At 41.5% G+C, this 26068-nt stretch overlaps 1 protein-coding gene across 12 annotated transcripts in view; it reads right to left on the bottom strand.

Annotated features, from left to right (window-relative positions):
- FAM161A (FAM161 centrosomal protein A) overlaps nt 1–22750 on the bottom strand; it is a 62563-nt gene extending 39813 nt beyond the window's left edge. For 2 of the 12 annotated variants that reach the window (XM_081795279.1, XM_081795280.1), the window contains exons 1-4: nt 21930–22688; nt 4933–5171; nt 1455–2615; nt 932–1099 (exon numbers count right to left, since the gene is read on the bottom strand). In XM_081795279.1, the coding sequence (XP_081651405.1) occupies nt 932–1099; nt 1455–2615; nt 4933–5171; nt 21930–22115 (1754 nt within the window). In that variant the 5' untranslated portion in view covers nt 22116–22688. Of the gene's footprint in view, nt 1–931; nt 1100–1454; nt 2616–4932; nt 5172–21929 lie in introns of all 12 variants that reach the window. The other 10 variants (XM_081795276.1, XM_078444524.2, XM_078444523.2 and 7 more) reach the window with 10 other exon arrangements.
- Between the last annotated feature and the right edge of the window lie 3318 nt (nt 22751–26068).

Here is a 26068-nt window from a genome sequence, read left to right as displayed (position 1 = left end):
ATAAAAGCAAATATAATTTGGGGGGTACTTATAAATCAGATTAAAAATTAATTAATCATATTACTTACCCAGCTTAGGGGAAGATATTTTCCTACTTAAACATGAACATTTTTACATAAAAATGTTCCTCTGGAACACTGGTTTTCAAACTTTGTGCTGCAGAATTCCAGTGTTTGTGAAGGGGTTCTGCAAATATCTTTATTTATTTATATTCAAACTGCAACGGAATGCAATACACACCACTAAACATTTATACACACGTGTTAACTGACACACATAACTGATGTTATTTAACATCAGTGTGTTAATTTGTGATATTAGATTTCACGCAGACCTCAGAACAAAGCTCTGTGACATATCTATTTATTGAAGAATATTCTTAGATTACATGGCAAGCTATTAAAAAAGAGCTTTGTGTGAATCAAAATTTTTCTACGTTTACTGAAATTAAAATTAAAAACTTAAAAAAAAGATTTTTCTCAATATTGTACTGTGCAATCAAAAATAGTATAAAGAAGGAGCACCTGGCTACCTCAATCAGTAGAGCATACGACCCTTGATCTCAGGGTTGTATCATATTCAAGCCCAACAATGGACATGGAACCTACTTAAAAAAAAAAAAAAAAAAAGCATAAAGTATAAAAAAAGATTAGATACTAACATAAAATTACAACTATGAACTATGGCCACAATCAATATGAAATGTTTCAATTCATCAATATGGCTTTATGGTCCTTACCATGAGGTGAGTACATATGGTGGTTCTCACCATGAGGTGAGTGTGAATGAGAATGTGTGTACGTTGAATTTAAGTAACCGATGGCAACTTAATCCGGAAACTAAAATACTAATCAATCTGTTCATATATCGTATCCACTGAAAGAAAGTTTGAAAACCAGTGATCTGGAGGTTCAGGATTCTTTTATGATACCTGAGAGACATGACTCTGGATTTAGACATTTGAGCTAAACTTTGATGTGAGTCATAAGCCTTAGCCCGGGTCATCAGGAGTTTCTGCAATTCTTTCATCCTTTGCTTCTGCTTAGTTAGGATCCGACTTCTCTCTTCTTCCAACATTTTCTTTTCCTCAAGTGATCTCCTGAGGGCAACAAACTAAGGCTTAATTCACTTTAAGCCAGTGAGAATGCTGTTTAGCAAAGATTTAACACGGGAAAATTCAAAGGTTGAAAAAAGGCAACCTTTTGTGAAGGCTCTGACTTGCACAACTAGAAATCAACAGACTAACCTTTTCTATCCCCAAAGATTCATAAAATACAAAATACATTCATTTCTTAGCAGAACACCCTCTGGCAAAATACTCTATATTATACGGTAAAATATATCACCAAATATAATTTTTTCACATTTTCAAATTCACCAACATAAAATCAACAGAGCTGCAAACACGATTTTAGCAACCGCGAGTCAGCTGGTACGATATCCTAGTTATTTACCTTGTGGCTTGTTCTCTTCCTCTGGAAGACACTGTGGGCATTGGAGGGTTGCAGTGACAAGGCACAGGCTTTGCACTTGCACTTCTTGCTGGTGACTTGTGCCTTGGAGACAGATAAGCCCGTGTTTCTTTTAAATGTTCTTCATCTGCTGCAACGTCTGCCAAAATTTTCTCTCTCTGAGTGGATGCATTGGAGGCTGCGTGAAGATCAGATGGTTTACGGACAGTTAGGAATTTTGAAAACTTCTGTTTTGAGAGGCGTTTCTGATATCTCTCGGGAAGGTCTTCAAAATCAGCAGTTTGCCACCTAAAGTTGTGTTTACACTTCAACTTTTCAGCCTGTTCAGGACCCTTGAGCTTCCTTGCAGCACAACTTCTGTGACCTGATCTGCGAGGCAGAGGGGATGAATTCTGTAAAAGCTCTTGGGCTCTCAGTTGCATCCTAATGTTTCTATACGGCTCTTCTTCTAACTTTCCATTGGTAACCGAACCATAAGTAGACCGAGGTATAGGTCTGGCCTTAAATCTATTTGTTTTCTTTTTAGACTTAAACAAGTCTCTCATCTGCTTATCCCGGATTGCTTGCTTCTGTTCCTCCCTTGCGATAAACTTAAATGGCTTTTGTGAGGCCAAAAGAGCTTCTTTGTTTTTCTCCTTCATATATCTCCTGCGTTCTTCATTTTGCTTAACTATGTCATGATAAAGGGGGAAAAAGACAAATGCAGGAACTGGATTGGCTCGGAATTTTTTCTTACACTCTGATTCCTCCTCTTGTTTTTTGAGCAGTTGGTGTACCATTTCAATATCTGGCTTAGATTTCATGTTTGCTTCTTTTTTCCTCTGTTCCCTAATCATCATCTGAAAAGGTTCAGGTACTGTAATCTTTGGTACCCATTCTCTTGGTTTCTTCTTTGTTTTTTCAACTGGGAAGTCAGCATGTCCACACTGAATATAATCTTCAACAGAGAAGTTTGTCCACATGTTGTTGATCAGTTCTTTAGCATAGCTCATCACTCTCTTTTTCTCAGGACACTCTTTTTCTAAGTTGGGCAACTCATCTTCAGAGGAAGACATAATCAAGGAGGAACATTGCCCTAAATCAGGCTCTGAAAAGGATGTCATTAATGAGATACGGTGATAGGAGTTCTTTTCTGATTCAGACCTAAATGAGAAGAATAATTAGATTATGCTCTCAGTTGCACGTGACCAAATATACAAATTAAGAACTAGATATTTTCTGTTTTTTCTTTTAATTTAAAACAAAATTTTTTAAATGTTTAATTTTGAGAGAGAGAATATGAGTGGGAGAGAGGCAGAGAGAGAGGGAGACACAGGATCTGAAGCACGCTCCAGGCTCTGAGCTGTCAGCACAGAGCCAGACGCAGGGCTCGAACTTGTGAACTGCCAAGATCATGACCTGAGCTGAAGTCGGATGCTTAACCGACTGAGCCAGTCAGGCATCCTGTGCACTATATATTTTCTAAGATCAAGGTATAATCAGTTAGAAGATAAGAGCCTATAGATAAGGCTTCTAATTATCACTTTTATTTAGAATAGAGTTAAGAGATGCCTATAAATTATCTAAAATTCAACTCCCTCACATTACAGGGGAACCTGAGACAGCAGAGGCTCCTTGGGTGTAAACTTTATTCCATTCTCTACACGTTTTCCAGAGTCACCATCTTAAAACATACATATAATCATGTCACTCCACTTCTTGAAACTTTTCTATGATTTGTCATTGTAACAAAGTCAAGTCTAGATTATAAAGCCCTTCAAGGCTAGCCACTGTCTGCCTTTCTGTTTCACCTCTTGCTTCTCTCTACTTCCAGTTTCCAAACATTTTTTTCTTAATGTTTATTTTATTTTCCAGAGTGAGAGACAGAGTACAAGCAGGGGAGGGGCAGAGAGAGAGGGAGACACAAAATCTGAAGGAGGCTCCAGGCTCTGAGCTGTCAGTACAGAGCCCGATGCAGGACTCGAACTCAGAAACCGCGAGATTATGACCTGAGCTGAAGTTGGACACAACCAACTGAGCCACCGAGGTGCCCCTCCAGTTTCTAATCTTAAGTTATATCCAATCACATGAAGTTCTTCACACACACCGTGATTTCTCATGCTGCCACGCCTCTGCACACATGGTTTCTGTTGCCTAGAAGCCCACTCCTGGCTTCCTGCATCTGCTACAGCTATGCCTCCTTTAAGACTGAACTTAGATATGACAGTTCTGTAGAAAATTCCTGCCTGCATCCCTCTACCAACACCATAACATAATCAACTGTTTCTTCTTCTGTCTCTATAACACTGTTACATCATGTTGTATTGTAATTTTTGGTTCTCAGCTAGTTCTTTGAGCTCCTCGAGGGCATCTCAATTTTGGCTCCTCAGGGGCCAGGCAACAACTGGCACACGGGAGATGCACAATTAGCACTGACCAACTGGATGAGTTAAGAGACTTGCCTCAAGTTTCAAAACAAGAGAGTTTACAGTAGAAATGGGTCCAGGAATTATAGACTATTTTGAAAACCTGAATAAGATTTATATCTTAGACCTGAACACTTTGTACTTTATATTTATACACACACAGATATACACATACATATTATAAATATATATACATATATATGTATGTATATATATATATATACACACATATATGTGTGTGTGTGTATATACATATATATATATATACACATATATGTGTGTGTGTGTGTGTGTATATATATATATATATATCCATATACGTATACATATATAACTTTTTTTAAGTACCAGAAGCTGGAAAGTTTATTAAAGTGAAAAGTATACTCTTGATATATTAAGGGGGATAAAGAGAGAGAGAGCAGAGTCGTACTTTGTATTTTTAATGATCTCATGTTAATCCACATACTGTAAACGGCTTTTAAAATTAAATTTTAATTTTTATCATTTAAAAATGGCCAGACTAAATATTTTGATACATAGCTACAGTTCTGTGAGTGGCAGGTCAGAGAGAAAAGACTAAATGACCACCAAATGACTCTCAAAACAAGAAACCATTGGTGGATAAGCCATTACACGTTTTGAATAAAATCCAACCTCTGTATATCATTAAAAGTACAAAGGGACAGTAGAGAGAAGATATATTTTTTTTTAATTTTTTTTATGTTTATTTATTTATTTATTATTATTATTTTTTTTTAATTTTTTTAACGTTTATTTACTTTTGAGACAGAGAGAGACAGAGCATGAACAGGGGAGGAGCAGAGAGAGAGGGAGACACAGAATCCGAAACAGGCTCCAGGCTCTGAGCTGTCAGCACAGAGCCCGACGCGGGGCTCGAACCCACGGACCATGAGATCATGACCTAAGCCGAGGTCGGACGCTTAACCGACCAAGCCACCCAGGCGCCCCAAGAGAGAAGATATTCTGAGATAGTTTTGTTCTGCACTTTTAAGTATACATTTTACAGCCCACAAATAATACATGTACAAACTTACCTGGAAGAGACACTAGAAGCTTCTTCCCTGATGATCACTGGCTGAACTTCCTTTAAATTTAATTTATTCTGGTACATTTTCTCTAATTTTGCCATAGTTTCCAAGTGGGCAGCTTTCAGCTCTTCTAGTTTCCTAAAATAGTCTTCATTAGAGTGGTAAACATCAGAGAAGTCCACAAAGTCCTCACCACTTATATGTGTTTGTCCATCCACCTCAGAAATGTTAGTGTTAAAATTAGTCTGGTAGGAAGGAAAAAAAAAAAAACCTGTTATGTGGTATTTCGAATTGAAAGACAAATTAAAATGACACCAATTCCCAATGCTGCTTCTTAAAGTGTACACTTAATTAGGTTATATGTTACTTGTGGGCTACATACATATAATGGATTCTAAGTTACTTGTGGGCTATGTACATTTTCCCCTAATGACATTTTATTAAGAATGAGAAAGAGGGGCACCTGGGTGGCTAAGTCAATTAAGCATCTGACCCTTGATCTCAGCTCAGGTCATAATCTCAGAGTTGTGGGATCTGGTCCTGAGTCAGGCTCTATGCTGACAGCGTGGAGCCTGCTTGGGATTCTCTCTCTCCCTCTCTCTCTCTGCCCCTCCCCTGCTCATTCGCACACACTCTCTCTCTCAAAATAAATAAATAATCATTAAAAAAAAAAAAGAATTAGATAGATAGATATCAAATTGCCAGAAAATAAATGCTATTTAATTCATTTTATAAATGATGGTTAGATTCCCAGGTCATGTACTAACTCATATACGATAATAGAATAGAACCAAACCATCCTTTATAAACAACCTCCTTCTGAATTATACTTTTTTTTTCTCAAGGAAAGTCCTTTATTTATTATATTTGTTTTTTAGAAAGAGAGAGAGCATGTGAGCAGGGGAGAGGGGCAGAGGGAGAAAGAGAGAGCATCCTAAGCAGGCTCCACACTCAACACGGAACTGATGTGGGGCTCGATCCCATGGGATCAGAAGCCTGGAAAGAGAGGTTAGGGTAAGCTGGAAATGGTTCGTTCCCACTTCTCATGACCTGAGCCCAAATCAAGAGTCTGATGCTTAACCAACTAAATGAGATGAAGAAAAACAGTTCTTCCTGCTGCAAACCAGCCAAAACAGCCCCAAACCCTTCCCTTGCTGGGCTCCTACAGTGTTGGCCCTGAGGGTGTGCCTTTGGGGAAAAAATAGGGAAAGGGAAAAGTCAGGGAAATGGGAGAATGAGGACAGGGGAATGGAGGGAAGTTCTCATTGGTTCACTAAGGAGCCAGAGAGAAGGACACCTATATGCCTCAGGACAAAACAGGAAGGGGAGGGGGGCGGGTAGGAGAGACCATCAGAATAGCAACTTCTGTGGGCAACAAAAGCAATAGCTCCCATGGGTGAAAAGGACTGTCAGAGTGACAAGAGAACAAGAGCAGTATAGTATCATAACTACACATAGCACAGCTATGCTATATACAGGTCATGTCTAGAAGGGTCTGATTGGTCTTCCTCCCTCACTCTTTTCACACACCTTCCAAAGTTCTTTAACTTCAACAACTAAAAAGGTAAAACCCCATTTTCTCTGTAAAGAAAATAATTTTAATATTTCTCAGTTGAGATACAGGTGAAATTATTTATGATGCTATGCATAAAAGACTGCTGATCATGGTTTTAAATTTAACCCAGAGCATGAAATAGACTGAAAGTGAAAAAAGCAGCTTGCCATAGAAAACTATAGATCAAATCTGATAAGATTCTAGAAAAGTGAGTAGCTTCTCCCAACAGAAAAATTCATAAAATCAGCTGTCTACAAATAGTTATAGGTATGGGCTTTTTTTTAATGGACTAAAAACAGTGTACAAGAGGCCAGTGCTGTACCACTTGGGGTAACCTAAAACAAATGAAGGAAAACAAGTTTTCTTTGAAAGAATTGGTAAGCAGAAATTCATTACCAACGAATTTATGACTCAAAGAATTGCTTTATATATGCCCTACAACTCAAGTAAGAGAGTTTTCTGATATCTTCTGCTGTTTCTGTATGTGCTCCTCACCATTACTTAGCTGTGGGGATGAGAACTTTGTTAATTTCCTCATTCATTAACTTTTTGGAGACAACCAGCATTCAGCTGGCTGCTAAAGATACAAATCAGATAAAAACTCTACCTTAGAGAAGCTTCTGGCTAGTTTACCAGAGGACATGTACACAAATCAATAGCAGACTGAATGAGACAGACAGAACTCTTGACTCCTGTTCAGTTGAACAGGGAGACAGAAGAGTCACCATGTATGTCACTATATAAGACACCATGAAAGCTCACAGAAAGAATGCCTAATTCTGACTAGGGGGAAAGAAGAGGCAGAATTTGCAGAGGTGAGCCAGACTGGAGACATAAAGTTGGATGAGGACAAAGTGTGCCAGAGACCAAGGAAGCAGTGGAAGACAAAGAAATCTGAGGCACAGTGCTAGAACATTCATTGTATATTATTATACCCTGTGGCAATGCAACTAGCAGGTAGTATGATCTCAAGGAAACCAAGGCTCAGAGGAGTTAGGTGACCTGCCTGCAGTCACACAGCTAGGAAGTAGCAGAGCTGGTATTCAATCCCAAATCTGCTAGGCTCCAAAGGCACACCAAAGTCCTCCCAAGGACAGGAGAGGTTTTTCAGCCACAAGAGGAAGGAACAGGCATTATGTGTTCAGAGAGGGAGTCTGAGCAGGGGTGGGAAATTGGGTATATGGAGCCCAAGGGAGGGTGGGAAACAAAGTGAAAAAGGCAAGTTGAAAGCCCCAACCAAGAGTCCAGGTTGCCAGGCCATAGCCAAGAGGAGCCTTGAAGGATGTGAGCAGAGGAGTAACACCATGATGATCAGGAGTCTTCGCAGCAAGTAGGAGGAGGGAGTGAAAGAAAGCTAGGTTGGCAGCAGTTAATGGGCTATTGCAAAGGTCTGAGTTAGAGATATTAAGGGCAAAATGAAGGGAGCAGCACCAGGGACAAAAGAAAGGAGGCTTGATAATGGCCTGGATTGTGGGCAAGAAAGTAAAAAGCTTTCTGTGTGGAGTGCTGTCTAGGTACATGACGGTGCTGTCATTCATCAACACAGGGAATACCGCGGCAGACAGTGTTTTAGGGAAAGGGAACTAATCTCTGTCTTAGACACACTAAGTTTGAGGGGAGAGTAGGGCAGCCAGATGTCCAGGAAACCACAATGCACACAGAAGTGACAGGTACAGCCTTGGATGTGGATAAGGTTGCAGAGCGATGAGAGACAAGAACCTGAGGATGGAAATGTTGGCAAACACCAACATTTAAATAAGCAGGGAGAGGAGGACTGATATAAAGGAGAAAGTGACACAAAGACCAAGTGATAAGGGTATTCAAGTAAAAGGAGCTTTAGTTTGGTTTGAGTTTGGAAGATAAAGGAAGGCTTCCTGGAAGAGGTGATATTTGAGATGAGTCAAAGAATGGAAGAATCCAGAGGGTCAAAGACAGTGAAGGGGGAAAAAGGAAAGGGGTATTCCAGATGAAGTTAAATGACATTAGCGGTGGAGGAGGGAAGATGGCGGCGTAGGAGGACGCTGGGCTCACCGCGAGTCCTGCTGATCACTTAGATTCCACCTACACCTGCCTAAAGAACCCAGAAAACCGCCAGAGGATTAGCAGAACGGAGTCTCCGGAGCCAAGCGCAGACGAGAGGCCCACGGAAGAGGGTAGGAAGGGCGGCGAGGCGGTGCGCGCTCCACGGACTGGCGGGAGGGAGCCGGGGCGGAGGGGCGGCTCGCGGGCCAAGTGGAGCCCCCGAGTCTGGCTGGCAAAAGCGGAGGGGCCGGACGGACTGTGTTCCGACAGCAAGCGCGACTTAGCGTCTGGGAGGTCATAAGTTAACAGCTCTGCTTGGAAAGCGGGAAGGCTGGAGGACAAAGGGAGGGAGAGCTGCTGAGCCCCCTGACGGCAGAGCTCAGCTTGGCGGGGAACAAAGGTGCTCGCCAGCGCCATCTCCCTCGCTCATCCCCCAGCCAAAATCCCAAAGAGAACCAGTTCCTGCCAGGGAACTTGCTCGCTCCGCGCAAACACCCAACTCTGTGCTTCTGCGGAGCCAAACCTCCGGCAGCGGATCTGACTCCCTCCCGCTGCCACCGGGCCCCTCCTGAAGTGGATCACCTAAGGAGAAGCGAGCTAAGCCTGCCCCTCCTGCCCCCGTGCACCTTGCCTACCCACCCCAGCTAATACGCCAGATCCCCAGCACCACAAGCCTGGCAGTGTGCAAGTAGCCCAGACGGGCCACGCCACCCCACAGTGAATCCCGCCCCTAGGAGAGGGGAAGAGAAGGCACACACCAGTCTGACTGTGGCCCCAGCGGTGGGCTGGGGGCAGACATCAGGTCGGACTGCGGCCCCGCCCACCAACTCCAGTTATACACCATAGCACAGGGGAAGTGCCCTGCAGGTCCTCACCACTCCAGGGACTATCCAAAATGACCAAACGGAAGAATTCCCCTCAGAAGAATCTCCAGGAAATAACAACAGCTAATGAACTGATCAAAAAGGATTTAAATAATATAACAGAAAGTGAATTTAGAATAATAGTCATAAAATTAATCGCTGGGCTTGAAAACAGTATACAGGACAGCAGAGAATCTCTTGCCACAGAGATCAAGGGACTAAGGAACAGTCACGAGGAGCTGAAAAGCGCTTTAAACGAAATGCAAAACAAAATGGAAACGACGACAGCTCGGATTGAAGAGGCAGAGGAGAGAATAGGTGAACTAGAAGATAAAGTTATGGAAAAAGAGGAAGCTGAGAGAAAGAGAGATGAAAAAATCCAGGAGTATGAGGGAAAAATTAGAGAACTAAGTGATACACTAAAAAGAAATAATATACGCATAATTGGTATCCCAGAGGAGGAAGAGAGAGGGAAAGGTGCTGAAGGGGTACTTGAAGAAATTATAGCTGAGAACTTCCCTGAACTGGGGAAGGAAAAAGGCATTGAAATCCAAGAGGCACAGAGAACTCCCTTCAGATGTAACTTGAATCGATCTTCTGCACGACATATCATAGTGAAACTGGCAAAATACAAGGATAAAGAGAAAATTCTGAAAGCAGCAAGGGATAAACGTGCCCTCACATATAAAGGGAGACCTATAAGACTCGTGACTGATCTCTCCTTTGAAACTTGGCAGGCCAGAAAGGATTGGCACAATATCTTTAGTGTGCTAAACAGAAAAAATATGCAGCGGAGAATCCTTTATCCAGCAAGTCTGTCATTTAGAATAGAAGGAGAGATAAAGGTCTTCCCAAACAAACAAAAACTGAAGGAATTTGTCACCACGAAACCAGCCCTACAAGAGATCCTAAGGGGGATCCTGTGAGACAAAGTACCAGAGACATCACTACAAGCATAAAACATACAGACATCACAATGACTCTAAACCCGTATCTTTCTATAATAACACTGAATGTAAATGGATTAAATGTGCCAACCAAAAGACATAGGGTATCAGAATGGATAAAAAAACAAGACCCCTCTATTTGCTGTCTACAAGAGACTCATTTTAGATCTGAGGACACCTTTAGATTGAGAGTGAGGGGATGGAGAACTATTTATCATGCTACTGGAAGCCAAAAGAAAGCTGGAGTAGCCATACTTATATCAGACAAACTAGACTTTAAATTAAAGGCTGTAACAAGAGATGAAGAAGGGCATTATATAATAATTACAGGGTCTATCCATCAGGAAGAGCTAACAATTATAAATGTCTATGCGCCGAATACCGGAGCCCCCAGATATATAAAACAATTACTCATAAACATAAGCAACCTTATTGATAAGAATGGGGTAATTGCAGGGGACTTTAACACCCCACTTACAGAAATGGATAGATCATCTAGACACACGGTCAATAAAGAAACAAGGGCCCTGAATGATACATTGGATCAGATGGACTTGACAGATATATTTAGAACTCTGCATCCCAAAGCAACAGAATATACTTTCTTCTCGAGTGCACATGGAACATTCTCCAAGATAGATCATATACTGGGTCACAAAACAGCCCTTCATAAGTTTACAAGAATTGAAATTATACCATGCATACTTTCAGACCACAATGCTATGAAGCTTGAAATCAACCACAGGAAAAAGTCTGGAAAACCTCCAAAAGCATGGAGGTTAAAGAACACCCTACTAACGAATGAGTGGGTCAACCAGGCAATTAGAGAAGAAATTAAAATATATATGGAAACAAACGAAAATGAAAATACAACAATCCAAACGCTTTGGGACGCAGCGAAGGCAGTCCTGAGAGGAAAATACATTGCAATCCAGGCCTATCTCAAGAAACAAGAAAAATCCCAAATACAAAATCTAACAGCACACCTAAAGGAAATAGAAGCAGAACAGCAAAGGCAGCCTAAACCCAGCAGAAGAAGAGAAATAATAAAGATCAGAGCAGAAATAAACAATATAGAATCTAAAAAAACTGTAGAGCAGATCAACGAAACCAAGAGTTGGTTTTTTGAAAAAATAAACAAAATTGACAAACCTCTAGCCAGGCTTCTCAAAAAGAAAAGGGAAATGACCCAAATAGATAAAATCATGAATGAAAATGGAATTATTACAACCAATCCCTCAGAGATACAAGCAATTATCAGGGAATACTATGAAAAATTATATGCCAACAAACTGGACAACCTGGAAGAAATGGACAAATTCCTAAACACCCACACCCTTCCAAAACTCAATCAGGAGGAAATAGAAAGCTTGAACAGATCCATAACCAGCGAAGAAATTGAATCGGTTATCAAAAATCTCCCAACAAATAAGAGTCCAGGACCAGATGGCTTCCCAGGGGAGTTCTACCAGACGTTTAAAGCAGAGATAATACCTATCCTTCTCAAGCTATTCCAAGAAATAGAAAGGGAAGGAAAACTTCCAGACTCATTCTATGAAGCCAGTATTACTTTGATTCCTAAACCAGACAGAGACCCAGTAAAAAAAGAGAACTACAGGCCAATATCTCTGATGAATATGGATGCAAAAATTCTCAATAAGATACTAGCAAATCGAATTCAACAGCATATAAAAAGAATTATTCACCATGATCAAGTGGGATTCATTCCTGGGATGCAGGGCTGGTTCAACATTCGCAAATCGATCAACGTGATACATCACATTAACAAAAAAAAAGAGAAGAACCATATGATCCTGTCAATCAATGCAGAAAAGGCCTTTGACAAAATCCAGCACCCTTTCTTAATAAAAACGCTTGAGAAAGCCGGGATAGAAGGAACATACTTAAAGATCATAAAAGCCATTTATGAAAAGCCCATAGCTAACATCATCCTCAATGGGGAAAAACTGAGAGCTTTTTCCCTGAGATCAGGAACACGACAGGGATGCCCACTCTCACCGCTGTTGTTTAACATAGTGCTGGAAGTTCTAGCATCAGCAATCAGACAACAAAAGGAAATCAAAGGCATTAAAATTGGCAAAGATGAAGTCAAGCTTTCGCTTTTTGCAGATGACGATATTATACATGGAAAATCCGATAGACTCCACCAAAAGTCTGCTAGAACTGATACATGAATTCAGCAAAGTTGCAGGATACAAAATCAATGTACAGAAATCAGTTGCATTCTTATACACTAACAATGAAGCAACAGAAAGACAAATAAAGAAACTGATCCCATTCACAATTGCACCAAGAAGCATAAAATACCTAGGAATAAATCTAACCAAAGATGTAAAAGATCTGTATGCTGAAAACTATAGAAAGCTTATGCAGGTAATTGAAGAAGATATAAAGAAATGGAAAGACATTCCCTGCTCACGGATTGGAAGAATAAATATTGTCAAAATGTCAATACTACCCAAAGCTATCTACACATTCAATGCAATCCCAATCAAAATTGCACCAGCATTCTTCTCGAAGCTAGAACAAGCAATCCTAAAATTCATATGGAACCACAAAAGGCCCCGAATAGCCAAAGTAATTTTGAAGAAGAAGACCAAAGCAGGAGGCATCACAATCCCAGACTTTAGCCTCTACTACAAAGCTGTCATCATCAAGACAGCATGGTATTGGCATAAAAACAGACACATAGACCAATGGAATAGAATAGAAACCCCAGAACTAGACCCACAAACGTATGGCCAACTAATCTTTGACAAAGCAAGAAAGAACATCCAATGGAAAAAAGACAGTCTCTTTAACAAATGGTGCTGGGAGAACTGGACAGCAACATGCAGAAGGTTGAAACTAGACCACTTTCTCACACCATTCACAAAAATAAACTCAAAATGGATAAAGGACCTGAATGTGAGACAGGAAACCATCAAAACCTTAGAGGAGAAAGCAGGAAAAGACCTCTCTGACCTCAGCCGTAGCAATCTCTTACTCGACACATCCCCAAAGGCAAGGGAATTAAAAGCAAAAGTGAATTACTGGGACCTTATGAAGATAAAAAGCTTCTGCACAGCAAAGGAAACAACCAACAAAACTAAAAGGCAACCAACGGAATGGGAAAAGATATTTGCAAATGACATATCGGACAAAGGGCTAGTATCCAAAATCTATAAAGAGCTGATCAAACTCCACACCCGAAAAACAAATAACCCAGTGAAGAAATGGGCAGAAAACATGAATAGACACTTCTCTAAAGAAGACATCCAGATGGCCAACAGGCACATGAAAAGATGTTCAACGTCGCTCCTTATCAGGGAAATACAAATCAAAACCACACTCAGATACCACCTCACGCCAGTCAGAGTGGCCAAAATGAAGAAATCAGGAGACTATAGATGCTGGAGAGGATGTGGAGAAACAGGAACCCTCTTGCACTGTTGGTGGGAATGAAAATTGGTGCAGCCGCTCTGGAAAGCAGTGTGGAGGTTCCTCAGAAAATTAAAAATAGACCTACCCTATGACCCAGCAATAGCACTGCTAGGAATTTATCCAAGGGATACAGGAGTACTGATGCATAGGGGCACTTGTACCCCAATGTTTATAGCAGCACTCTCAACAATAGCCAAATTATGGACAGAGCCTAAATGTCCATCAACTGATGAATGGATAAAGAAATTGTGGTTTATATACACAATGGAATACTACGTGGCAATGAGAAAAAATGAAATATGGCCTTTTGTAGCAACGTGGATGGAACTGGAGAGTGTGATGCTAAGTGAAATAAGCCATACAGAGAAAGACAGATACCATATGGTTTCACTCTTATGTGGATCCTGAGAAACGTAACAGAAACCCATGGGGGAGGGGAAGGAAAAAAAAAAAAAAAGAGGTTAGAGTGGGAGAGAGCCAAAGCGTAAGAGACTGTTAAAAACTGAGAACAAACTGAGGGTTGATGGGGGTGGGAGGGAGGGCAGGGTGGGTGATGGGTATTGAGGAGGGCACCTTTTGGGATGAGCACTGGGTGTTGTATGGAAACCAATTTGACAGTAAATTTCATATATTAAAAAATAAAAAATAAAAATAAAATAAATAAAAAATAGAAAAAAATAAATGACATTAGCCAAAGCAGCAGGGGTAGGTAACATGGTGGGGAGCAAAGTGCAGGATAAGAGGGGAGTAAAATGCATAAAGCAGTTTTGGGGACAAAGCCTGAAAACGGAGGTTAGGTAAGCAGGAAATGGTTCCCACTTCTCATCTAACTACTGGCTCCTAACCACTCACTGGTCACCTGGTTTCAGCCCCCTATAATCCTTCAATAAGAAACAGTTGTATGGAAGTTAAATAACTTCAGTTTTATCATGCCTTGGGAGAAAGATTATAGGCATGGTGTCAGAATTCTAATCCAAGCCTAGGTTCTGCACTTCTGTGACATGGGCACTATCAGTTTTATGATACATAAAATAGATGTGCCAGGTGTTAAAACTATTGTTTCTTGGCTCCAATGCCACCCAGAATTCTATACCCTGTTATGTGATGCTGGGGATGGGACTCCACAAAGAATGTTTCTGCTTTGCCAGCTGTTCCCCAGTAGACTCTAAAAAAAATAAATAAATAAGACTAGAGGGAAACTGCAAAGCTGGAGGAGGAAGAAGGGACTTTATCCCTTTCTGTTAGTTCTCTGTCTGCTGAGTCTCCCTAGCAGTAGTTCATTCTAGCAGCGGTAACTGACTCCAGTTTGCAGTTTTTCCAATGTTCACAGAATCAGCAAAATCACCTCAGGACCTTTGCACTTCGTGTTCCTTCTCCCTGGGATGCTCTTCCTTCAGGTATTTGCACAGCCCACTTGCTCACTCCTTCAGGTGTTAATGAAATGTCATCTTCTTAACAAGATTTCACTGACTACCCTATTTGAAATTACAACCTCCCCCCCCCCCCCCACTCATTGTCGGCCTCCCTTTTCTGCTTTATTTTTGTCATAAATATTCACCTCCAACTGACATCTACATGAAGTTACTTATTTGAGTACCATATACCTTGCCTCCCTACCAAAAAATAAGTATCACAAAGGCAATGATTTATCTGTTTTGTTTGTGGCTGTGTTCCCAATGTCTAGAAAAGTATTTGGCCAATGGCAGATACTCAAGAAATATTTGTTGGATGAATGAATATAAGCTAAAAAAAAAAATTAAGTTTACACAGAGGGAAGACAGGTATTCCCTCACATAGGACTGAATCATTTGAAGAAATACTGGCTGCCCTAAAGAGCTATATTCTTTTTTTTTTTTTTTTTTTTTTTTTTAAATTTTTTTTTTTCAACGTTTTTTTTTTATTTATTTTTGGGACAGAGAGAGACAGAGCATGAATGGGGGAGGGGCAGAGAGAGAGGGAGACACAGAATCGGAAACAGGCTCCAGGCTCCGAGCCATCAGCCCAGAGCCCCACGCGGGGCTCGAACTCACGGACCGCGAGATCGTGACCTGGCTGAAGTCGGACGCTCAACCGACTGCGCCACCCAGGCGCCCCTAAAGAGCTATATTCTAATCCACATTAAGGAAAGGGTTTATTTTCCAAAGACTACAATTAATATTCCAAAGAACTATTTTTAGGCAAAAACATCCGTGTGCTCTTCATTCATTCTTTTATAACGTGCCTTAAAAGGAGGCCTTATAAGAATCATTTTCACAAAAAGGATAAAATGTATTTGGACCTGGAAAAACTGTTTGAAAAATTATAGAAGGATTAACTAGCTTCTAACAAGATGGAACCGTAATCTCTACAAAGTAATCTCTACAAAGTATACTTAGGCATTGACTTTGGCATACTATCCACTCCATTTCAGCTTAATACTTCAAACTTTTCAGATAAACTGATCTCAAAACATTTTATCTAAAACAGACAAATGGTGGGGCGACTGGGTGGTTCAGTAGGTTAAGCATGGGACTTTGGCTCAGACCACGATCTCACAGTCCATGAGTTTGAGCCCCGCATAGGGCTCTGTGCTGACAGCTCAGAGCCTGGAGCCCGGAGCCTGCTTTGGATCTATGTCTCCTCTCTCTACCCCTTTCCCAGCTCACACTCTGTCTCTCTCTCTCTCTCTCAAAAATAAATAAACATTAAAAAAAATTTAAGACAAAAACAGATGAATGGTTAATAAGCAACTTCTAATCATCTCCATACAATATTTGGTATATAGAAAATATTTAGTAAATCAAATAACCTAGGCCAAGGACATTATTTTCCAAGAACCTAAAATAGTACCCTTTCCCTTTAATTGTTCAGCTTTCTATGGAATGTTGTACATGCAGCAGCCACCAGATTAGAGGATAATCTTCCCTAGATTGGCTTGACCTATTTAGATGATGACTCCTTGTAGCACATGTTGCTTCATTAGTAACTAGCACTGTCAATTATCTTTGTGCTATAATTCTATCTAGTATCATCTGCAGTTCCGGAATTTTTATTTAAAAACTTTTTTGCACTGAAAAGATTTCTAAGGGATAAGGTAGATCTATATATGCTAACATGGATAAACCCCCCAGTTAATGTAAGAGAAAAAGCAAGCTGCAGAACAATATGTATAAATAAAACGTGACCATATAGGGGCGCCTGGGTGGCTCAGTCGGTTGAGCCTCCGACTTCAGCTCAGGTCAGGATCTCACGGTCTGTGAGTTTGAGCCCCGCGTCGGGCTCTGTGCTAACAGCTCACGGCCTGGAGCCTGTTTTGGATGCTGTGTCTCCCTCTCTCTTTGACCCTCCCCCGTTCATGCTCTGTCTCTGTCTCAAAAATAAATAAACATTAAAAAAATTTTTTTTTTAAATGTGACCATATATTAAAATATTATGTACATAGGAGATAGGAGGAAGCCCAAAAGACTATACATCCAGTTTCATTTTTTAATTTTTTTAATGTTTATTTTGACAGAGGGAGACAGAGAGTGAGCAAGGGAGGGCCAGAGAGAGGGAGACACAGAATCCAAAGCAGGCTCCAGGTTCTGAGCTGTCAGCACAGAGCCCGACCCAGGGCTCAAACCATGAACCGTGAGAACATGACCTAAGCTGAAGTCAGACGCCTGACTGAGCCACCCCAGGTGCCCCAACTATACATCAGTTTTAAAACAGTAGCTACTAATGGGGGTTGGGGTAGTCAGATTTTCTTTTTGTGGGGAGAGGTGTTAAAAGGGCCTACACCTTATTTGTATCATTTGATAGACATATTTTTTAAGATATTATTTTTGGGGCACCTGGGTGGTTCAGTTAAGCATCCAACTTTTGGTTTCAGCTCAGGTCCAGATCTCGTGGTTTGTGGGTTCAAGCCCCACATTGGGCTCCCTGCTGCCACTGCCGATGTGAAGCCTGCTTGGGATTCTCTCACTCTTCACTCTCTCTGCCCCTTCCCTGCTTGCATGTGCTCTCTCTCTCTCAAAATAAATAAATAAACCTGAAAAAAATTTTATTTTTAAGTAATCTCTACACCAAACATGGGGCTCGAACTCCCAACCCTGAGATCAAGAGTTGGATGCTCCACCAAATGAGCCAACCTGGTGCCCTGTAGCTGAAATTTTAAAAGGAGAACGTGTTCATGTATTACTTCCATAATTAAAATGTAACTTAAAAAAATAAAATGAAGGTTTTGTGAATACTAATACTAGAGTAAAACTGGACAATTTCTAATGGATACTTGGTGTGCCTGGCACCTCCACACATACTCCTGGAGCAATACTCCAGCAATTGTCCTCCCCCAGCAATACTGCTTACCTTTCTTTCCCTTGCTCTTCTACTACTCTCACACCCAGCCCCCAACTACCCATGATAACTCTTCTATTTCTTTAAGAGGACAGAAACCATCAGAGGGAAGTTCACTCATCTTCCCACCTACAAAACAGCCCACTTTTGTGCCCTTTTTCTCCTTCGCTCCTGTTTCAGGGATGAAATTTCCCTTCCCTTAGCAGCATTTAACCCTTTCGCTCATCACCAAAGCCAATGAATAGGAAACTTGCACACCTTGCTGACCACTGTAGCTGGTCCTTAATCTTTTTTGCCCCCTTTTTCTCTACCTATCAAATGCTAAGTTCTTTTTTTTTTTTTTTTAAGTTTATTTATTTATTTTGAGAGAGGCAGAGACAGCATGAGTCGGGGGAGGGGGAGAGAGAGGGGGAGAGAGAATCCCAAGCAGGCTCTATGCTGTCAGCGCTGAGCCCAATGAGGGGCTCGAACTCACCAAACTGTGAGATTATGACCTGAACCCAAATCAAGAGAGTCAGAGGCTTAATCAACTGAGCCACCCAGGCACCCTTGTTTAAAAAAAAAAAAAAATATATATATATATATATATATATTTTTTTTTTATACAAAGTCTGATTTATTTGAGAGAGAGAGCATGAGCAGGGAAGGGGCAGAGTGAGACAGTGAGACAGCGAGAGAGAAAGAGAATCCCAAACAGGTTCTGCGCTGTCAGTGTGAACCGTTGAGATCATGACTTGAGCTGAAATGCTGAAATGAAGAGTCAGATGCTTGACCGACTGAGCCACCCAGGTGCTCCTTTTTATATATATATGAAGGGAGATGATTCATTTTCAGAAATACCAAATAAAAGCTGAGCTGTTAACAGTAGGTTTACAACCTATCGAAAATATGTACGAACCCTCCCCGACAATGGAGTCCCAAACCTTCACTTCATTTCATGGTTCTTTTTCCTTTCTCCATTTCATGGGCTTATTTTCACAGGCTTTACAGTGAGTATGTGCCAAAGAACAAAGGGAGGAGGGACTGAAAGTCTCTGTGTCACCTTAGGGAATGTGCATTTGCCCCTCCCCTGGTGGCACTCTGTCCCTCTCTCTCTCTGAGGGGCAGAGAGAGAGGGAGACTTAGAATCCAAAACAGGCTCCAGGCTCTAGGCTGTCAGCACAGAGCCCGATACAGGGCTCGAAGTCACAAACCGTAATATCATGACCTGAGCCAGTGGATGCTGAACTGACTGAGCCCCCCAGATACCCCTTAAATGCTAGGTTCTTAAGAGTTCTATACTAGGCCCCTTCTCTTCTTTCTCTGTACTCTCTCCTTTAGTGACTTCATCCATTCCCATTGTCTTTAAAATGCTGAAAACTCCCAGACAGAAATCTATAGTGCAGACCCCAGGACAATGGTTTCATAGGCCCAACTGCTTCCTACACATCTCCACTTGGTAGTTTCATAGGCATCTCAGAATCAAGGAAATCTCAGTTCCCACCCAGCCTGTACACCTATTCCTCTCCAGTTATCCCCAATTAAACAATGGCATTCCTTTCTATACACCTGGTCAAACCAGAAACCTGGGAATGAGCATTCTTGATTTCTTCCTCTTTCTTAGCTTTCACATCCGATCTAACAGTAAATCCTATCCATTCTAGAGAAATCTGTCCACTTCTTGCCATGTCCCCTGGCCTAGGTCCAAGCTACCACCTTTGGCCCCTAAATCACTACAACAGCCTCCTAACCAATCCCTTATTTCTGCTTTGTCAAAGTCTCCAATCATTCTCCACAAAGCCACCAAGTCATCTTTTAAAAATGTAAAAAGAAACATGCCAGATCTCTTAAGTCTTATAGGACATCCTGCTGTACCAACAATAAACACTAAACTTATCTTGGTCTAAAAGGCCCTGAATGATCAGGCCCAGCTAACCTCTCCAACCTCATCTCTCCTTGCCTCTCCTCTCCGCTCCCACCTCCCACTCTCTCTTTTTAGATCCTTAATAACACAAAGCTCTTTCTCTTTCAGTCTCAGGGCATCTGCACACGCTGTTCCCTCTGCCTGGAATGAATGTTTTTTCTGCCCCTACTCTTCAAATCATTGCTCTTTCTCATCTACCAGGCATCAACTTAAATGTTAACTCATTTAAGCAGAAGCAGGTGCCCGGCTACTTCTTTTTTTAATCATAGAAGCCTGTTCATTTCTTAGCTGGTATTTCTCATCTTACAATCATTTGACTATTCATTTTGTATTTGTGACAATGTGATCTATGTCTGTTTCATTCACAACTAAATAGTCAGTGACTAGCACTTAATAACTGCTTGATATTTTTTGAAAAAGGTTAAATGTGAATTAAAGAATATTGTTTTACCCATGTCATCATCAATCACAAAACAGGGCCTATGAAGTGCTATCTCCAACTGAAGCTAGATTCAGAGAACTGGCCTCAGAGCCCAATATGGGCACAGGAAGTATACCTGCAACTACAGAAATGACTGACTCCTATACCACAGCAAGCCAAAGGAGAATTTCATCTTTGGGCAAGTTGTTCAAATGACAGTCTCACCGGCAGTTGTTATTATTAATACAAATTTACATAAATCATTCTTTAGATATGACACACATTTTCTCATTTGGTTCTAATATCCTGGTGAGACAAAAGAGATATTATAGTTTTTTTACATACAAGAAAGAAAGTTACATCGCAATATCACTTAGCAAATGGCAGAGAATGGATCCTAATCCAAGACTCCCAATCCTTTTCCTCTATTCAAATCTTTTCCCTCCATCACTTTGCCCCCTTTGCTGGCTACTGAGATTTGTGTTGTGGGGAAACTTTATCATGAGTGAAACTGTTCCCAGGACTCTGATGCTGGTTCTTGTTCAGGGTCTTAATCTGCTTTACTCTGGACCACCTCAAGTAGTTTATCTGTTGGTGAAATACTGACCATAAAAGATGTTGTTACAGATTTTCTTATTAACAGTTTTAGTGTAAAAAGGTTAGAATTCCAAAATATCCAGTGATTTTCATTAGTCATAGGCCATAATGTTTTGTATCTGAGAATCTTTAGACAAATAGTGCTAAGAATCATTAACTGGGGGTAAGGAGGTTAATATCTGCACATGAGAATTAAAATTCAATGTTCCAGTCTTTTAAGCGAAGAGAATAAATGGCAGACTCGGCCCTCTACCTGATGGGCAGGTTCAGGACACATGTGACGCTGAAAATTGGTCAGTGAAAGCCTGTCTCACCCTGAGGAGTTGTTTAGGAAACTAGAACCTCGGTAGTTCGCTTCTCTGGATGCTTAACTTTAATCTGTATATGATCTGCCCACTGAACTCTTCAATGGTTTTAAACACCGCCTCTCATGGGTAGTGTTACAATGCAGTAATAACCAAGACTTTTTTTTTTTTTTTTTTTTTAATAACCAAGACTTTAAGGCGACAATTAAACACACCTGACAGCACAGCGGATTCACCTGAGTTTTATGGGTTATCCGCTATTGCGGACATCAGTTTTCCCCAAGTTGAAAAGAAAAAGAAATAACTATGTCCAACAGATGTTGGAGCAAAAGGAGTAAACTTCTGTACTTTGTACTCTCTAGAAATAAAGTAAATGCTCTCCAAGAAATTTTTACAACAACCTCTTCGGTGAAAATTAAAAGATTTCCCAACGCCTTGGTTTACAGTATTTTCCGTGGGGTGGGGGTGGGGTGGGGGCAGAAAGAAGGTGGCGGGCCAGATTTACTGTGTAGGGAGGAGCTGGACAGGGCGCCGCGTTTCCCAGCCTGTCCTTCACCTTGCCGGAACGCCGACCAACCCCCACCTGCACCAGGCGGACGCCCAGCCCCTGCCACGTCCCGCCCCCGCATTACCCGCGCCCGCGCCGGCCGCACTGCCTTCTCCTCCTCTTCGTCATTCTCCTCCTCCACGGCCTCCGTCCCCAGAGCCTCTAAAGGCTCTTCGCGTTCGTAGTGGGCGACCTGCGCTCCGGTGCTGGGATTTACTGGGGTTTGGAGACTGGAGGCCGCCAGCTTCGCCGCTCGGTGTGAGGCGGCCATTCCCTCCCCGCTGAGGCCTGTGCGCCCGCGCGGGCCTGCAGTGGGGAAGCTGGCGCGGCCTCCGGCAACCGGGCGGCTCCTTGGGGGCGGGCGGTTACTAAGGGCTCGGTAACTAGGGACGCTACAGGGACCGCCAGGGGCCAAAAGTCCTTCAAACTCCCCTCTGGCTGCGGGAAACCCGAGATGAGCGTCTCTGGATAGTGGGAGTGAGTACTAAATCTTTGAAGGTTTAGAGGGTTGGCGGGCAGAACAGGGCACCTTTTCGCCAGCTTCGCGCTTCACCGCCTAAATGCACACTTCTCATATTATTACACCAATGAACCAGCTCCTTTTGTAGGAAAAAAAAAAGCGCATTTTCATTCATTGAAATAACACTTTAGGAGGAGACGGCGTCTGAAGAGGAAAGCAGAAGATGTTATTGTGTGGCAATCTCAGAACAGAGGCAATGTTTGCATCTGTTAATCTAACATGGCTCCCCTGGGAGCCAGAGACTGGGAAGGACTGAGGTATATTCTACTTTGATTGACTTGAGCGCTAGCAGCAATCAACCAATCCGAAGGAGGCTTCTAGTTACCACATGGGTTTTTTTCTTGGTTTGACCAATAAGAGTCCAGAGTTGGGTGGGGCTTGGCCCACCCAACAGTGAGTGGTCGTGTAGGGGCAGGAACCAGGTGTTCGCTGGTTGCTTCCATCCCCTTCATCGTGGTGGGGTTGAAGGGTGCAAATGCCGAACACTAACCACAAACACACCCCATCAACAGCTCCCACTTGGTATTTGGGCATTTCAAATGGTGACTTCCCTCTACGTCAGGTGGCTGTAAGAGAGGCCTAGCCTTAAAATAGCAGGTGTGTTGAAGTCTAAGTCCCTACTACCTCAGTCTGAGGCTGCTCCTACCCTCACCTTCCTATCCTTCAGCCTCCTTCAGCCCCAGCCCTACAACCAGCCATAGCCACCATGAAGTTAAGGTATAGTGATATCTAGAACCTACGTATCTCCAAGGTCTGAGCCCTGTTTTTTAATCTTTTCTTTTTTTTTCTCAACGTTTTTATTTTTTTTTATTTTTGGGACAGAGAGAGACAGAGCATGAACGGGGGAGGGACAGAGAGAGAGGGAGACACAGAATCGGAAACAGGCTCCAGGCTCTGAGCCATCAGCCCAGAGCCTGACGCGGGGCTCGAACTCACGGACCATGAGATCGTGACCTGGCTGAAGTCGGACGCTTAACCGACTGCGCCACCCAGGTGCCCCTTAATCTTTTCTTTCTTTCCTCCTTCCTTCCTTTCTTTTTCCCTTCCTTCCTTCCTTCCTTTCTTTCCTTCTTTCTTTCTACCAAGCTTTACACCCATCGTGGGGCTTGAACTCATGACCCCAAGATCAAGAGTGGCAGGCTCTCCTTACTGAGCCAGTGCCCCTGAACCCTTTTTTACCAAGCCTTTCTTGTTGATGGGGCTGGAGTGTGAGCACCTGCAAAATCCCCCACTTTCCCACCTCCTTCAGGCTGTTCTTTGTTTTGGCTAAGACTTGCTTTGCACACTGGAACAGATGCTGGCTGGATTCTGAGCAGAAGCCAGAGCTAGAAGCTCATAAGGTATGGAAGCCCCAAGTGACCAGAATAGGGACTTCTAGTCATTCGCATGCAGATGGTTCTATGGCCACAGGTGCCCCTTTTGGGATTTGGTGTAAGCCTGACCCCAAACAGCAAGACAAGACTCCATACCGAAGCACGGCAAGTGGAAGATTAGAATATAATAGAAGGAATGAGTGTGGAGGACACTGTCATGTATCTAAGTAGAAGAGCGGAAAAGTTTCCACTCACCAACAATACTCTAAATTTGAAGATATCTAATGATATAGCTGCAAAGTATATAGAGCAGAAATGGACAGACAGATCTACAAGAACAGAATAACAAATCTTACATCATCACAGGAAGAACTTTCATACTTTTGTATTGAGAGGTAACATACCTAGTGAAAAGAATAGATCTTAATGCATAGTTGGATGAATTTTGACAAATGCATACACTCATGAAACCATACCCCTATTAAGATATAGAACATTTCCATCATCCCAGAAAGCTCTCTTGTGCCCCTTCCCAGCCTATTGTCCATTCCATCCCCTTGACTGTTCTAGAACTTCATATAAATGGAATCATAAAGTATGTACTCTTTTGGGCTTTCAGAGTTTTTCCTCAGCATACTAATTTCTTTTTAAATTCATTCATGTTGTGTATATGAGCGGTCTGTTCCTTTTAAAATGCTGAATAGTATTTTTTACTGAAAGAGACAATAGTTTTCCAATACTGGAAGTATTTTCATTTTTAAATTGTTTTGTGCTGTCCATAATGTAATAGTTACAGATAAGGAATATTCTTAAATTTAATCTGCCCTATTAGCATTGTCTTTTTTCACTTTTTAGGGGTTGTTTTTTGTTTTTTTTTTTTAAATAAATTTGTATGCTTTTCTTTTTTTCCTAAATGTTTGAGAGAGAGAGCATGAGCAGGAGAGGGACAGAGGGACAGAGAGAGGGAGAGAGAGAATCCCAAGCAGGCTCCTCGCTGTCAGCGCAGAGCCTGACTTGGGGCTTGATCCCCCAAACCATGAGATCATGACCTGAGCTGAAATCATTCAACAGTCAGACACCCAACCATCTTAATCATCCAGGAACCCCTCTTTTTCACTTTTTAAAGTTTATCCATTTACCTGTTGATGGTTACTTGGGTTGTTTCTTTTTTTTTTTTTTTTTCTCTCCTAGTTTGGTTCTTACAAGAAGCAGACACCAAAAAGGAGTTAGAAATGCAAGAGATTTACTGGGAAAATTCCTATGAAAGATAAAAGAAGGAGTAGGAAAAGTCTTCAGGCCAAGATACAATCTGATACTTTAGGAAAGAGCAGGAAAGGAGAATAATTATGTAGGAGGAGTTTAAAACTGCAGTGTAATGCTGAGAAAGTCTTAGCCAGCTAAAAAGAGAGCTCCAGCATAAAGATTGTTCATGGAAGAGTTCAGAAATGACCAGACCCCACTAGTCCTGCCATCTCAATCATTGGCTAGAGCTCCCTGGAAAGAGCATGTTTTGGGATCGAACACTTTGGAGAATCGTGAAGTGCCATGGCTGGCTGCCAGCTGTCAGGAGTGGAATGCTGATAAATGGTTAATGACTACCTGTCTGGGGGAAGGTGAGTAAGTGATTGAGAGAGAGAGAGAGAGAGAGAGAGAGTGTGTGTGTTACAACTTTTATAAATTACAGTCCTGCATTGAGCAAGTCTGTGTTCTAACAATATGTCAAACTTTTAAAACTATTATATTTGTTATGGTGATCTGTGATCAGTGATTATAACTCCATGAAACCTCAGATGATGGTTAGCATTTTTTAGCAATAAAGTATTTTTTAATTAAGGTATATACTTTTTAAAAGACAATGCTATTGCATACTTAATAGACTACAGTATGGTGTAAATATAACTTTTATTTTATTTATTTAAATAAAACTTTTATATGTACTAGGTAGGAAACCAAAAAATTCATGACTTGCTTTATTTTAATATTTGCTTTTTGCAGTGGTCCAATATCTCCAAGGTATGCCTGTATAAAGGGTTGTAGCCCATAACTTCTAAATAAAATACACTATACTCTTTAATATTACTTTCATTTTTTTTCATATTGAATTCTTATTATTAGTATTTTTAAATTTACATTCAAGTTAGTTATCATATAGTGCAACAATGATTTCAGGAGTAGATTCCATAATGCCCCTTACCCATTTAGCCCATGCCCCCTCCCACAACCCCTCCAGTAATCCTGTTTGTTCTCCATATTCAAGAGTCTCTTATGTTTTGTTCCCTTCCCTGTTTTTATATTCTTTTTGCTTCCCTTCCCTTGTGTTCATCTGTTTTGTATCCTAAAGTCCTCATATGAGTGAATTCATGTGATATTTATCTTTCTCTAATTTCACTT

Source organism: Panthera onca, chromosome A3 (genome assembly GCF_046562875.1).
Source record: "Panthera onca isolate mPanOnc1 chromosome A3, mPanOnc1 haplotype 2, whole genome shotgun sequence".
NCBI lineage: Eukaryota > Metazoa > Chordata > Mammalia > Carnivora > Felidae > Panthera > Panthera onca.
This window is presented reverse-complemented; position numbering and strand designations above follow the sequence as displayed.